Below are 15,882 nucleotides of genomic sequence, written 5' to 3'. Positions count from 1 at the left end.
ACAGTTGTTCTGCTGAATATTTTTGTGAATCCATGATTTTGGATTCATGTCAACATTTATTTGAAATAGAAATCTGTTATAACTGGTGTTATGTTATAAATGGTGTTATAAATTTACAGTCACTTTAAAGACATGTAATATAATGCATATAAATAATATAATACATTCTTGCTTATTATTAATTTTTTTCCCTTTAAAAAATGACAGGAATTATGTTGGCAACATATAACCAAACATTCATTCAGTCAAAACTAGTTAAATTATAGTTTAAAGACAATTTAAACCATTTTAACTGTGTGTACTTATTAGTATACATTTAGTACTTTAACCAGCATATAGACTTTTCAGTCTGATGCTTTATTTAAAATTAAAATTAAATGGAATTTATGCATTTAGCAGACGCTTTTATCCAAAGCGACTTACAGTGCATTCAGACTTTCAATTTTTACCTATCATGTGTTCCCGGGGAATCGAACCCACAACCTTGCGCTTGATAAGGGCAGTGCTCTACCAATTGAGCTAAAGGATCACTATAATTACAAATTAAGTAAATAATATTTCAACATTAACAACCAGAAATGATTGTAGAGATGTTCCATTCAATTGAAAACCTCAACCTTTTGATGGTGTCCATCAGAGACGTTTCCTCTTAGCTTCTCCATTATTACTGATAATTAGTTTTTTGTTGCTTTTCCTCCTTTTGTCTTTCTCGGTCTAATATAATCGCTCTTTTCTCTTTCCTCTCTTGTTGTTTTTGCTTTCTTGTTCTCCAGACCCGGCAGCCTGTGTTTGTGCAGCTCCTGCAGGGGGTTTTCAGAGTTTACCACTGTAACTGGCTCGTTCCTGCCCAGAAGGCCTCAGTGGAGAGCTGTATTAAGGTTCTGTCTGATGTGGGTAAGTATTTGACCATGTCCATTCAGACTTAGAGGATTGAACCTCATACAACTCCATTTCCATTTATCTTTACACCCGGGCTCTGTTGTATGTTTCAAATAAAACCCAGAGGCGTAAGGAAATCATTTCACCATTTATGAATTGTGCTTCTAATCTTTATATTTCCAATTGTCTGGTTTAGCCAAGAGCAGAGCGATCGCCATCCCGGTGGATCTGGACAGCCAGGTGAACAACCTGTTTGTGAAGTCCAACAATGTGGTTCAGAAAACCATCCTCAACTGGAGGATGTCAGCTCGCAACGCGTCCAGAAGAGACTCAACGCTCACCACTTCCAAAGATTACAGGAACATCATTGAGAGGCTGCAGGTGAGGGCGGGGTCTCTGGAGAACAGCCAATGAGGATTGACGCAATGTTTTTGTATGATTTGCTTTAATCTAGACGAACTTAAAAATAGAAGTTTTGTTGAAATCATTGTTTGCTCAGTCAGTTGGTCAATCGTGAATATAACTGCCTCACCTATATTGTTCCAGACGCATTACAAAATGGAATTTGAAGAGGTGGGGATACGGGAAACTCATTCCAGGAATTCACATGCATTGTTATTGGGAAGTTGAGTCAGTATGAGATAGAGGTCCTGGGAAATTTAGTTAGGTGGAATGTTCTGATGATGTTTGTCTTTTGGCACTAGACTAAGATCCACACACACACACACACACACACACACACACAAGCACGTGCCTCATCCAGTTTGAGAAGATGGTTTTTAAAGAAGATTGCTGCTAGATCGTAAATGTTCTATCAAATAAATAGTGCATTTAAGTGATAATTCATTGCACCTTGCATTCTTGAGCTATATCAATACATTTTAGCATATACTGGTATAAAATAATGTCTTCAGAAAGGCAACAGTATTGATAATAACAGGAATATTAGTTTAATTTGTTAAAACACTAATTGGGGAAATGTTTTTAACAGCTTTGTGCTTAAGTTCAAGGGTTCATAGGTTTTTAGAAAAATCATTTCCGTAATGTAATCTTTAAATAAAGATATTTTATAGAGAATGTATTTCATATATTAGTATATTGTTAAAAGTAGTATGATAATATAATAGTTTTTTACTTTTTAATTAGCATTTCATTTATTATAAAACCATGCAACAATGACAAACATAACAAAAAAGCAATTTATAAAATAATTAAATTTTTATTGTATTTCAATGTTGTTGTTGTTGTTTTTCCCATAGTTTAATATATGAAAAATGTTATAGTTATGCTGGATAAAGCTAATGCTAGCTTTTATTTACAATTACTTTTGGAAATATATTATATTAAAAAGCAATTGAAAAAAAATATTATTTAAAAATGGTCATCATGAATAATAATAATAATAATAATAATAATAATAATAATAATAATAATAAAAACCTAGTGACCCTGGACCACAAAACCAGTCTTAAGTTGCTGGGGTATATTTGTAGCAATAGCCACAAATACATTGTTTGGGTCAAAATTATAGATTTTTCATTTATGGCAAAAGTCATTAACATTTTTGGCACTCTCAGATTCCAGATTTTCAAATAGTTGATAGTTGAATAGTCCTAAAAAAATAGCATATTTAAATTGAAAGCTTATTTATTCAGCTTTCAGATGATGTATACATCTCTTAAGACTGGTTTTGTGGTCCAGGGTCAGGTGTGTGTGTGCGCGCGTTTTAAATGCATGGCACCTGTTTGGTAAAATGGCCCATATAACAGCATAAAAACAGAGACAGCAACTTGCTGATTTGTTTCCAGCGGTATGCAGAAGTCCTTGCTGTTATATTTAACAGAAAAACAGCAGTTGTTTTCTACTGAAAAAGGTGCAATGTCGAAATTCTGAAAAAAGACACTTTGACATCAGAAGGTGATGTTGTGGGTAGAAACATGCATTTCCTTCTGTCTTAAAATACTGCTTTCATACTCCACTCAGAAGGCTGAGGATAGAGGTCAGTGGAGGGGTGTCATCTAGCCCAGGGGAGGGGAAGGGTGAGTTAGTGAGTTGCGGTAAACCATGGCTTCATCACGTCTGTCTCCACCCCCGTGCAGCTGTGGCGTGAGTTGGCGAGTATTCAGACACGTTTGCACAGCTCACGTCTCTGCTGTGAGCCTCAGGGCTGTTGGTTTCAGCACTTGCTTTGGAAACAAATCATGCCCTTGGTGCTCAGAATATGTGTGGCCTGGGTCCAAAAATGGCTTTTACCACACCTGCTAGTGCCAATGAAAATATTTGACACTGTTTCTGTCATACAAACGTTTCAAAAGAGTCAGAAAGATATACATATATATATATAAAAATATATTAAGCCAGGATGCATTATATGATCATTTTAAATACATTGATAATGAAAACCATATTTTTTGAGCAGCAAATCAGCATATTAAAATGGTTTCTGAAGGATCATGTGACACTGAGGACTGGAGTAATGATGCAGAAAATTCCGCTTTACCATCAGTAAAAAATCACATATTTTTAAATACGTAATGTTATATTTAAAACATTATATTTTTATACATTATATTGCTTGGCGAGTGTCTCTTATACTTTATGTCCTGTGGTCTAACATATTGTAAGCATAGTTTGTTTAGTTGTAAATTGTCTGATACTGTCACTGTGAAGGGCTTCAGCTGCAGGTGATCAAAACATCTGAATTTGTGTTTGTCAGGACATCGTGTCTGCTCTGGAGGATCGTCTGCGGCCTCTGGTTCAAGCTGAGCTCTCGGTGTTGGTGGACGTACTGCATCGCCCAGAGCTGCTCTTCCCTGAAAACACAGACGCCCGACGGAAATGCGAAAGTGGAGGCTTCATCTCTAAGTGAGTTTCATTTTTCTATAAACAAAACTGTCCTAACAGTTTTCCTCTTTTTTTATGTTATGAACTAGTGACATCCATGAATATGCCTTATCGGGTGGCTTTAAAAAACATACAGGATCGTAGGAGACACTAAATTAGGAGTAATGATGATGAAAATTCAGCATTCCTTTCATAGAAATAAATTACATTTTCAAATATATTAAAATAGAAAACTCTTTTTTTAATTCTAATAATATATCACAATATTATTGTTTTATTGTATTTTTGATCAAATAAATCAAGTGGGCAAAAGAGACTTCTTTCAAACACATATGAATGTATGAAAAATAAATGACTGTTTATCCACTCATTGTGCAGTGGTGCAGTAGTGCTTACTGTCCTTCACCTGTCCTCATGCTGTGAGAGACTGTTCTCCGTCTGCCAGAGCTACAGAAGGGATTACCTGTGTGTTTGTGCGGCCATCTGTGTTTGTTTGCGTGTGACGGCGTCTATGGGAATAATCCTGAGATGCAGGATTAGCTGATTTAGGAAGGGAGTTACATTACAATGTTAGCGTCCATTGTGCTGTCTGTTAACAGCTCAGTTCAGGTCTTTTTTTTTTTTTTTCTCAGTTCAAGTCTGGGTTTATTTAGTTTAAAAAGGCTGACATTGTGAAGTCATTTACCAAGCACTTTTATCAAAAGCAGTTTACAGAATATCTTTCAAAAGGACAATCTTTCTGCAGTTATGTGGGGTCATTATAAAAAAATTATAATAATAACATTTATAATAACCATTGCAACATTAATTGAAATTCTTAAAGACAAATATAAATATTTTGAGATCTGCTAAAGGTGAAATTTATCATCACCTCACTCTATTTCTAATATTTTATTTCATTAATAACTCACCCTCATGTTTGTTTATCTTCAGAACACAGTTTAAGATATTTTAGATTTAGTCTGAGGGCTCTCAGTCCCTCCATTGAAGCTGTGTGTACGGTATACTGTCCATGTCCAGAAAGGTAAGAAAAACATCATCAAAGTAGTCCATGTGACATCAGAGGGTCAGTTAGAATATTTTGATGACTTTATTCAGCATTGTCTTCTCTTCTGTGTCTGTTGTGAGAGAGTTCAAAACAAAGCATTTTGTCATATCCGGTTCGCGAACGAATCATTCGATGTAACCGGATCTTTTTGAACCAGTTCACCAAATCGAACTGAATCGTTTTAAACGGTTCGCATCTCTAATACGCATTAATCCACAAATGACTTAAGCTTTTAACTTTTTAATGTGGCTGACACTCCCTCTGAGTTCAAACAAACCAATATCCCGGAGTAATTCATTTACTCAAACAGTACACTGACTGAACTGCTGTGAAGAGAGAAATGAAGATGAACGCCAATCCAGATAACGAACAAAACATTGACTTGTTCACGAGTCAAGAACCGTTTCAGTGAGACGCGTCCGATTCGAGAACCGAAGGCTTGAATCAAGGGCAATCATCGCAAATGGCGCCATTACGTTGAGCGCAAAAGAACCAGTGAACCGTTTTCTTCAACCCGGTTTATTGAATCGAATGGTCCGAAAGAACTACCGGTGATCCGAAAACCGATGCAACCGGTTCTTGACTCGTGAACAAGTCATTATCTGGCTCGGCTCGGTGTTCATCTTCAGTTTCAATGGAGGGCCTGAGAGCTCTAGCTCTTTCTAATCTAAAATATCTTAAACTGTGACCCGAAGATAAACAGAGGTCTTACAGAGGTGAACTTACCCTTTAATGATTATTTTTTATTTATTTATTTATTGTATTTTTTTTTTAAATGTGATATATCATTTGTCCCAACAATGAAAACATATAGATACTGTATCATTGTCAATTCTTATCATTAAAACAAATGAACTGTTTTTCTCTTTCAGATTAATAAAACACACTAAACAGCTTTTAGAAGAGAACGAGGAGCGTTTGTGTATTAAAGTTCTGCAGACGCTTCGAGAAATGATGACTAAAGACCGTGGCTATGGGGAAAAGGTAACATACACACTGTAGTTGCAAAAAAACAAATTAAAAATATAATTTCTGTCTTCTACAGCACTATTATACATCTTGATGGAATTACAAAAATCCCTGGGTGTGTGTCACTATATATTTATCCATATTACGCAAAACCAGTCTCACAGGACACATTTCACTCTGTCTTTCCACAAAACAGTATCTGTTCATGACTCATGTCCTCCTAACACTTAAATAAAACATACATATTTTCCTAATGTCACTACCATATTTGAATGGTCGAGATTTTATCATAAAGTTCTGGCTATGTCCAGTTTCTAATTTGTTTTATTTGATTTTCAATTTGTTGTATTTGATTAGATTTTATTGTTTTTATTGTTTATTTAATTAGATTTTAATTGTTTTAATTTTGTATTATTTATTTAATTTTATTCTTGATTTTATTTCCATTTTATTTTGTTTAATTTTTACATTTTTGTTTTTATTTCATATATTTATTTTATTTTGATTGTTTATGTTTATTGCTTTTATTTTAGATTCTTTTATTTGATTTGTTTTTTTAAACTGTCTTTTTTATTTTTTACGTTTATATTATATTTAATTTTATTTTTTTATTTGTACTCATGAATTCATGGTGTCTTTATCCACAAATGACAAGATTTGGTTACACATCTTTGCAGTTGGCAACTAATGCTTTGAAAGCTAATGCTAATAAATAACAATAACAACAATCTTGTGTTATGTCACTAACGAACATTGTTTGGCATTTTTTGAGCATTCTCTAATTCCTTCCTTCACAATACTAACTTTGCTATATGCTCTTCTCTTCCAGCTAATTGCCTTTGATGATGAGCTGGATGTGGCTGAGGTTGTTTTTTATGTTTGGTGTTATTATTTTCTGTGTTTAGTTGGGCTTCCCGCTCACGCGCCAATGTAGTTGTTCTACTTAGTGCTTGTTCTCTTTTCCTTTGAGCTTTTTTGCTGGTGTTTGTCAACGTGACTTCACCACAAACCGGCCGTTTTATTGTCTGTCCGTGTGTGTTGAGGTTGCGTGCAGTTAACCTCGCCTGATAGTTTCATTGTGTGTTCGTGTGCATGTGTTTTTTTTTACCAATGGCCTTATTTTAGAGAGCGTGTGCTGGTGAAAATGTGTGTTAGTGTATCAGCCCACCACACTTTGTTCACACTTCCTCTGTGCAGCGTTAATTCAGTTTACGTTCCTGTTACATTCACTGCTGAATCACACCCAACAACAGTGGCCGGTTAACAGGGACTTCACAATATATCATTGGCACTGTGAAGAACAAGTAATCGCAGAGTTTTAATAACACGGTCGCTGGTATTAATCTAGCCAACAACACACTATTGTGATGATCTAGTGAAAATGAAATATAGCCAAAAACTGTGGCTCATTGAACTGAAAAAACAGTTTTCAGTCTTATTTTGTGATTTCTTCATCTGTTGAGCCATAAAATCGCAACTTCAATGGTTTAATATCACTATAAATCATTTTTTATTTGAATATTTAATGTGAGGTTTTGAAAGTAAATACACATATTATTCGATTATTAGAGTCATCTTTCTGGAAGTGCTTGCATATAAAAAGTTTTTGTTAAGGTTAGGTTTTCTGCTTAGATTCTGAGTAAATAAAACACTTTGCTGCCAGTTTTCAGAGAACAGATATTTTAACACTCCTAAATCAAGATCAAGACGTACCTAAGATGTAAAATGATGATATTAAGTCTTGTTTTTCTCCAAAACAAGAAAACTATATGGCAACGGGGTCAGAAAAAGTATCTGACCCACTTGTTCTAAATCCAATTTGTCAAATAAATCATAATCTGATATGCAAATGTATGCAGATATCCTGAGGATGTCACTGAATTTGGATTTTGAGCGGTAAAATATTAGAACAGTGTCTTAGTCAATGGGAGATTTTCAAACTTTAAGTTCAGATTTCTTAAGTATGTTAATATCAAATATTTAGTGCAGTGTTGCCATGCACACACTTTAATGATGAGTAATACTGGTCTTGTGGTGGCTTACCATTGACTTTATGTGAGAGATGGACTGTATCTGTACATTTAAAATGAATGTTTCTACTTGTTTTAGCTGAAGTCGGGAAGGTAGGTGGGAGTTTCGTACTGTATTTATAGTCACTGCTCTTCAATCAGTTCTAGGGATGAAATGCGACCCTGTCTCCCCGTAATAGGAAGACGTGTGAGAATGTTTTAGAACATGCATGTGGTTGTGTTACATGGCGATCAAGAAAAATAATACAGCTGATGGCATTATTATTTGTGTATATGTGTGTCTATTTGTGTCTGATTAAACCAATAGCCTCTTTAAATTTTTGTATAGGATGAGAAGTGCAAAAGGGCAGTAAAGGGTGTCTTTATGGGTGTTTTAGTGTCAAAATAAGGTCAGCAGAGACGTATCTCACAATATTAAGTAACACCTCCTTCTGAGGAAGGGTGAAAGGGTGAGCTTGAGACACTTAAAAATGCATTTTTCCCAATACATTCTTATTAGTAAAAGATAACGCTGGAGTGCTGACGGGGGCATTTTGGTAAATAAGATGACATGAGCCTCAGGGGAAGTTCTGGGTTTGATGCAGGTTATTGACATTTGGCGGGCGCTGCTGATTTTCACAGAAAATAATTTTTGCTCACTCCGCATTTTTAACACAGACACACACACACACACACACACACAATTGTTATCATATTTGTGTGTGTGTGTGTGTGTGTATTTGTATATATTCCGTTTTTAAATTTTGGGGTCAGTTTTTCTAAATGTGTACTTTTATTCAGCAGGGACACTGTAATCAAAAGTGACAGTAAATAAATAAATAGTATTCTAAAATATATTTATATATATTTTTTATTAATGTTGTTCTTATGAACATTCTATTCATCAAAGAATCCTGAAAACAGTTTAACAGACCCATTTCATTAACATTAAATAATCTTACAGACCCCAAACTTTGAATGGTAATGTGTGTATATTCGTCCAGAAATAAGTTTCAGTTTGGTTTAGTTTTGTTGTTGTTTGTTTGTTTCTGAATGTAGGAATCCCCTGTCATTTTATAATAGAATTTTTTAAATAACAGTTTTTTTTAATATAAATTATAGAATTTTATATATACATACACATACACATATATATATATATATATATATATATATATATATATATATATATATATATATATATATATATATATATATATATATATATATATATATATATATATATACCTTTCTCCCCTTTAGCGACGGGGATATAAATTTATTTATGAATATATTTATTTATATACAATTTATATATGTATCACCTGTTGTGAATCTGATGGATATTTTACATGTTGACTGTTTTTTGATGAGTGATGAGATTCTGAGTCCTCAAACACACTTACACGTGTTCATAGCACATTTGTCGAGTGAGCAGTAACATACGACCTCTCCCTCTGTGTCTATCTGTTCATCTTTATATTGCATAAGAGAAGTCTGTGTGTGTGATGTAAGAGGGATGGGGAAGATAATATGGCTTTAGGTTGATGATGCAGCTGTGCTCCTGAGCAGGGAATCTTATGTAAAGTGGATGGAGATAGCAGTGTGTGTGTGTGTATGTGTGTCTTCAATCACAACTGCATCATGTCTCTCTCTCTGTCTTTCTCTTTACCCATCTTTTGCTCTGTCTCTCTTTCACTCTTTCCTTCTCCCTCTCTCTCTCTCTCTGTTTCTCGCTCTGTAAGTAGATTCAGTCAGTTCCAGTAGTCAGTGTGTGTCATTTGGGGTCTGTTGTCCTCATGTGTCCTTTGTTGCCTTTGGCTCCTCCTCTGCACGTCTCCTGACGCCCATCAGGGGGAGCTGTGGGCACATCCGTCCCCGTGCGCGCCGCTGTCCCAATTTCCTTGCTTTTGTGCAGCACAATTCCTGGACTCCCGCCAGCTCGCAACCAGAGGTTACATAAGACCTGGCCTTCTTTTTTTTTTCTCTCCTTTTTTTTTCCTGGAATCCATGCTCTTTACCAAGTGACGCTGGCAGTGGCAAAGACCCTCCATTGGGCATGAGGGGTGGGCATATGACGTCCTAAACCCTTTGAGAAGGTTTCCATCTTATTAGATTGAAATGCAAAATTGAGGTCACCGAGCCTGATACCTTTAGGCCAAAAGCTTTAAGACACATATTTATTCTGTAAAGCTTGTCATGACAGTCAGGTTAAGAAGTGTGTTGGCAAACCCAACCATGCTTTTTTCGACAATAACAGTGACTGAAATTAACCCTCGAAGCTTCTCACCATTGACATGCACCGCAAAGAATAAAACTGTGACATCAGTGAATGTGCGAGCTGTGACACTTGTGGCACACAAACTTGTGACTGGAAGAAAAAGTAGCCAAGAGCTCTTTCAAAAGTCAGTGTTAAATTTAATTTGAGTTTAGTACCGGATGGTTGGATGGATGGATGGATGTGCAGATGAATGGATTTGCTTTATCGATTTCTTGTGGGGAAATTCACAAGAAAGTGTTTTTATAGCATGTGATGAAAGCGCGCATTTATAGTGGCTAGAGAGGGACATTTCACATTCACACCTTGTGTTTTGCAGCAGCATTATTTTCCAGCTGAAAAATTATGTCGCAGAAAGGGAGATTCCTTACTGGTTGCAGTATTACTCACACAAACATGTGCGTGCGTCACGGTTGTTGCTAATTTAGAACCCCCCTCTTTTCCTTTGTATTAGAATGGTTCCAGACATCATGCTCAAAATTTCCTCTTTGCATCCTTTTAGAGCAAACCAATTTTTATGTAATCAAATGCCATTGAGTGTTTATGCTATCTGAACAATTAGTTGTCTCTGTGTGTGTGTGTGTGTGTGTGTGTTGTTAGTACGGTTCTCACAGTCATCCTCTTTATTGTCTCTGATGTGTCGAACAAGGAACTGTTTGCGTCCGTGCATGTCGCCTGCTTTGCTCATTCCTTTATGCTCTTGCACAACTTAATTTTTGATTTGATGTGTCTTTTCTTGTCTTTCTAATGCAAAATAAGCACCATTGATTGTGGAAAAACTTACCCACACAAATCCAGGAGGATTGAATGTTGTGACAGGACCAAACAAGTTGCACATACCTTTTTGAAAATCTGCCCCACACACACACACACACACACACACACACACACACAAAACAAACAAACAAAAAAAAAAAAACTTTTTTTTCCACACCCAACTCGGTAACACTTAACAGAGTAATGTTTTTTTCTTTCAAGTCACAGCTTGAGAGTGCATTACATAACAGTTGAGATTGAGTATGGATTTTTAAAGCCTTTTATTGGTTATAATATAATTGTGTGGACATTTTAGCCAGTCTTCCCGCTGTGATGACCCTTTTTGATAAGAACCCAACACGTAGGATGACCTGCTGAGGTCGATCAGCCCATAGATGAATATGCAGCCTTCCCAATCTGCAGCGGCTGAAGTGTAGAAAAGTCTATTCTCTCGAGCTGGTTATGCTGGACGCTACTTTAATGAGTTTCTAGTTTGTCGAGGGCATTAACACGTTCTATCAATTCCAGAGACTAATCTGCATTAACTAACTCATGACTTTTTATCTCCATTAGCTTGCACCCCCACCAGAACAAGAGGTCCCAGCAGAGGTGTGTCCAACACATATTCGCCCTCCCCGCCAGTCTTGGCTGGGATGTGGGAATATGGGTTGTTGCAGTCAGTAGTTGATCGTCTCATACCATATCCTTGCCTCATTGCATTGCAATAGCCTCTTTATCTCTGCTTTGAGTCATCTCTGCCCATGCAAAAGGGAAAGCAAAGCCCCACGCTGGCAAACACCACACTTAGATCTTAATTCTTGATTAGTTTTCCCCCTCAGTATGGAAATATGCCAATAAACGGACCTCTTTTTAATCTGGCTGATTAAAGCGCAACAGTTTGGATCTGGATGTCAAAACTCATTTATTATCTCCACTGAGAAATTACCTGATAACACATGACCTTTCAAAACAAACACACCTTGAGCGCAGAGATGTATGCTTCTGTAGAAGTCACAGTTAGTGTGATTTCAGCTTTTTTTCACCCTTTTTTTTCCTTCAGAGTTTTGTTTTTAAATCTTGTTTACTAACCAAATTCTGGATGAAAATTTGAATATGCTGTTATTATGAAAATCAGAGAATATGCTGTTATTATGGCGAAAAGAATTAAAAGAATTCCACAGTGACCTGCCTCTCCCATGAAGCACTGCAAATTAGCAAATCAACCATTCTCCAGGAGTTTGATTGACAGGCCATCTGACCAATCATAACCCAGAATCTGCCGTTTTGTCTGACAAACAGGAGACAGGAGAGTAGATTAACGTTGGTGGACTTGAACTTGATAAACGATGTATACTCATGTCTTTCCATGATTGAATACCTTCTGATGTCCATTCATGTTTATTTTGTGCTATAACCAGTAAAGAGGAAGAGATGATTGGTTCATGTGCCGCTTTAACAGTGTTGGGGCACTACAGTGTTGGGGTAACGCATTACAATTAACTTGAGTTACGTAATCAAATTACTTTTTTTCAAGAAACTAGTAAAGCAATGCATAACTTTTTAATGTACAAGAAAATTACTTTTCCAAATAAGTAACACCAGTTAATTTGTTTTCCCATTTATTGGGTGAAAGCTCTCCTGTTTTAGTTTTTTGCTAAAGAGTGTTGAACTTTATTCTCTTGCAATAATATTCCTCCAATCCAGAATGGCAGCACTATTGAAAGGCTTGTTTGAGCTGCACCCTCTACTGTACAGATGTGAATTAACATTTTGTGCAATCTGAGGCATATTCATTTAACTTTTGGTGTGAAAGGGCTTTTAGAAATAAGAAATTAAAAATGTGTATATTTAAAAAGCCCAAAAGCCCAAATGAGTAACGAAGTAACATAATAAGTAACTTTTTGAGGGAGTAACGCAATATTGTAATGCACTGCTTTTAAAAGTAACTTTCCCCAACACTGGTCGCGACACATTAAAGAGCCATAAAAATGATAATTATTGTTTGAATTTCATAAAAAAAGACTACATTTGAAAGCTGAGACCAAAAGTAACCTGCTCTGTCTTGTCTGTCAATCCGTTTTCTGTGTCCTGTTTGCTCTGCGATGTATTTTTCACTGCATGAGAACATGATGTTGTCGGCCATAACAGCAGTAACTAAGGAGGGTGGGTCTTTGCAAAGGGTCAATTATACACTTTTTTAAAAATATATATTTTTTTGTCAGAATTAGTATGTTGAATTCAATAATAATATAACATAACTTCAAATAACATAATAATGCACCTTTTTTTAAAAATGTTACATTCTACTGTCATATCTGTTTATCATTTGCAGTGCTTCATGGGATGTGTAGTTTATTGCTTTCTAAAAGATTAACACAGTCTTGTTATTTGACTTTTTCTCAGATTTATTTATTTATTGATTTATTATTATTTTTTGCCTGTGGAGAAACTGAACGAGGGAAAAACCTTATGAAACCAAGGCTGCTGAAAAATGGCATGTCACTTGTACATTTTGCATGTGCCCAAATATGTCAGAGTATATGACAGACAGGGAGAAGAATGTGCGAAAAGCGAATTTACTGCTTTACAAAGGCAGCTGAGGGCACAGGATCCATTACATAATCTGGATAAAAGTTTTCTCTCTCTCCGTCTCTTTTCTCTCACTCATGGCTTCCATTTCTAGCTTTGGCGCCCTGTGCGGTGCTTATGTAATTAACATGGTTTCATTCCTACTATTGCTGACCCAAAACAGATGGCCTGTAGAATGGGTTAGGGAAGTTTGACGCTGCCAAACAACTTTCCTGTTGAGTAGTTATTCATTTAAAGGGCAGGGGATTCAAAAAAAATATTATGAAAAGCATTATTTATTAGTTCTCCTGTTTTAGCCCCTTGCCTACCTCCTTTAAGGGAACGTTTTAGGGTTTTATGGATAAACTAAAGCTCATGTTACTCTGCTCTGCATGATGTTCCTCAGCGCCTGTCTGCTCCCACACACACAGACACACATTCACATACACACACCATGCCTCTCCCCTAACTGCATGATGTAATATGCCCCACTTTTCATGCATGTCAAAAGAGTGACTAATGTTTTCAGTCTTGACCCCTTTCTTTTTTTTATGCCTTTCATTTTTCTTCCCTCCTTTTTGCTTTCTGCTAACTCACATCACTCAGGAGTTTGATCCAAACCAGCCCCAGAAGCAACTGGAGGATCAGAGAAGGGTAGGTAGAGAAATGGGGCGCGTGACGCACACCCTAGCCACTGCTCGAGCCACTCATTCACAAACTCACCCTTCAAACCCTCCTGTCTGCTCCAAATGGGTGGAGGTTTCCCCTAAAAAATGGGATGAATGTTTTCTTTAGGTTTGAAAGTGGTGATTGATCTGTTTATAGGTGATAAACATCTTGATATTGTGTTTGTGATTGTGTGTGTGTTTCCATGGACTCTGGTTCGGGGGTTTCGAGTGAGCAGTCGAGTTCTGGTTATCTTTGTAATCACTGAATTAGGATTAGTTGTAATTGGTGCGGTGTCTTGTATCTGAGGCCTCTGGTATTATTGAGGTCAGATGCAACCAAGGAAAGGGATCTAGCGTTATCAGATTCTGTCTTCCTTTCTGACCTCTTTCTGACTGTACTAATCAAACACACTGTAACGGGACGAGGTAGGGATTGGTCCTGACGATTAGAAGAGTAGCATCCCACAAAGAAAACGAATTGGGTAACACTTTACTTGAAGCCTGTTCATGTTACACATTGAGTAATAATGTCAATATAATTATTTATATATAATATATAATTTTCAATATAATTATACCTTTAGACTGTTATAAAACATACTGCATAACCTATTCATAGTTACACCTTTGCAAAGTAAAGAATAATAAAAAAGTCAAGTTTATGCTTAAAAAATACAGTAAATGCTGTAATGTTGTGAAATATTATTACAAACTAAAATAACAGTTTTCTATTTTCATATATTTTAAACTGTAATTTATTCCTGTGATGCATAGCTGAATTTTCAGCATCATTACTCTAGTGTTCAGTGTCACAAACATGATTCTTCAGAAATCATTCTGATCTGCTGATTATTATCAATGTTGAAATAAGTTGTGCTGATTTAATTAATTATTTATTTTTTGTGGGATAATATATTTTTGTATTTGTTGATGAATAGAAAATTAAAAAGAAAAGCATTTATCAAAATAGAAATATGTTGTAGAATTATGTCTTTACTGTGCAATTTAGTGCACACTTCCTAAATCAATATTTATTTATTTATTATGCATTTAGCAGACGCTTTTATCCAAAGCGACTTACAGTGTTCAGGCTATCAGTTTTTACCTAAGATGTGTTCCCGGGGAATTGAACCCCCAACCTTATGCTTAATAACGCAATGCTCTACCAATTGAGCTACAGGAACTATTAAACAAAATATTATTGACCCCAAAACCTGAACAACATACAGGCTTCAAGTGAAATTTTGGAAAACTGATTTTACCTGCATCTGCATCAAATCTGCATCAGGCTTTCCTTTTGTCTGATGAAGACCACAGTGTCAGAATGTGATATTTACTGTTTTTCCCCCTATGATTTCTTCAACTAAAATGTTTTCGTACATTCTTTATTTCTCATTAACCTGTGGAGGGTTATGTGGGTTTCTCCATTAAAAAAGAACAATAACAATATACCTAAACTCAAAAATCAACAGCCACATTTGTTTCAAAATCAGTGTTTGTTTTTGATTATTTCTTTTTCAAATTCACGATTTGATGTCGGTCTTGGTGACACATTGATCTTTGATGATGATGAGGTATGTCACAATGCCCTTCACATTGACTCTACCCCCTTCACTGTTGTCAGGGTGAAGCTTTGAGGCAAGTTCTGGTGAACCGTTACTATGGCAACTTCAAGCCGGGTGGCAGGCGAGACAGTTTGACCAATTTCAGCAACGGTCCGCTCCCCCCCGGCGGTCAGACCAAGACTCCTACAGGTTTGTGCAGCACCTGAAGGTTCTTACAATAAATGGTACCTACTGACATTTATATAAATAAAAACCAACTTCATTTTGTGTTTCTAAAGATGACTCCCTCCCCGACCAC

General features: G+C 36.1%; 1 protein-coding gene across 9 annotated transcripts in view; it reads left to right on the top strand.

The window, feature by feature from the left end:
- Positions 1–15,882, top strand: part of LOC113055353 (inositol 1,4,5-trisphosphate receptor type 1) — a 116,460-nt gene that overhangs the window by 49,953 nt on the left and 50,625 nt on the right. For 4 of the 9 annotated variants that reach the window (XM_026221607.1, XM_026221600.1, XM_026221602.1 and 1 more), the window contains exons 36-43: positions 774–894; positions 1,076–1,260; positions 3,596–3,744; positions 5,644–5,755; positions 6,570–6,605; positions 11,357–11,392; positions 13,958–14,005; positions 15,644–15,773. In XM_026221607.1, the coding sequence (XP_026077392.1) occupies positions 774–894; positions 1,076–1,260; positions 3,596–3,744; positions 5,644–5,755; positions 6,570–6,605; positions 11,357–11,392; positions 13,958–14,005; positions 15,644–15,773 (817 nt within the window). The remainder of the gene's footprint in view (positions 1–773; positions 895–1,075; positions 1,261–3,595; positions 3,745–5,643; positions 5,756–6,569; positions 6,606–11,356; positions 11,393–13,957; positions 14,006–15,643; positions 15,774–15,882) is intronic. The other 5 variants (XM_026221608.1, XM_026221605.1, XM_026221604.1 and 2 more) reach the window with 3 other exon arrangements.

This window comes from Carassius auratus, chromosome 36 (genome assembly GCF_003368295.1).
Source record: "Carassius auratus strain Wakin chromosome 36, ASM336829v1, whole genome shotgun sequence".
Lineage (NCBI taxonomy): Eukaryota > Metazoa > Chordata > Actinopteri > Cypriniformes > Cyprinidae > Carassius > Carassius auratus.
The sequence above is the reverse complement of the archived record's forward strand: the minus strand, read 5'-3'. Positions and strand labels throughout refer to the sequence as shown.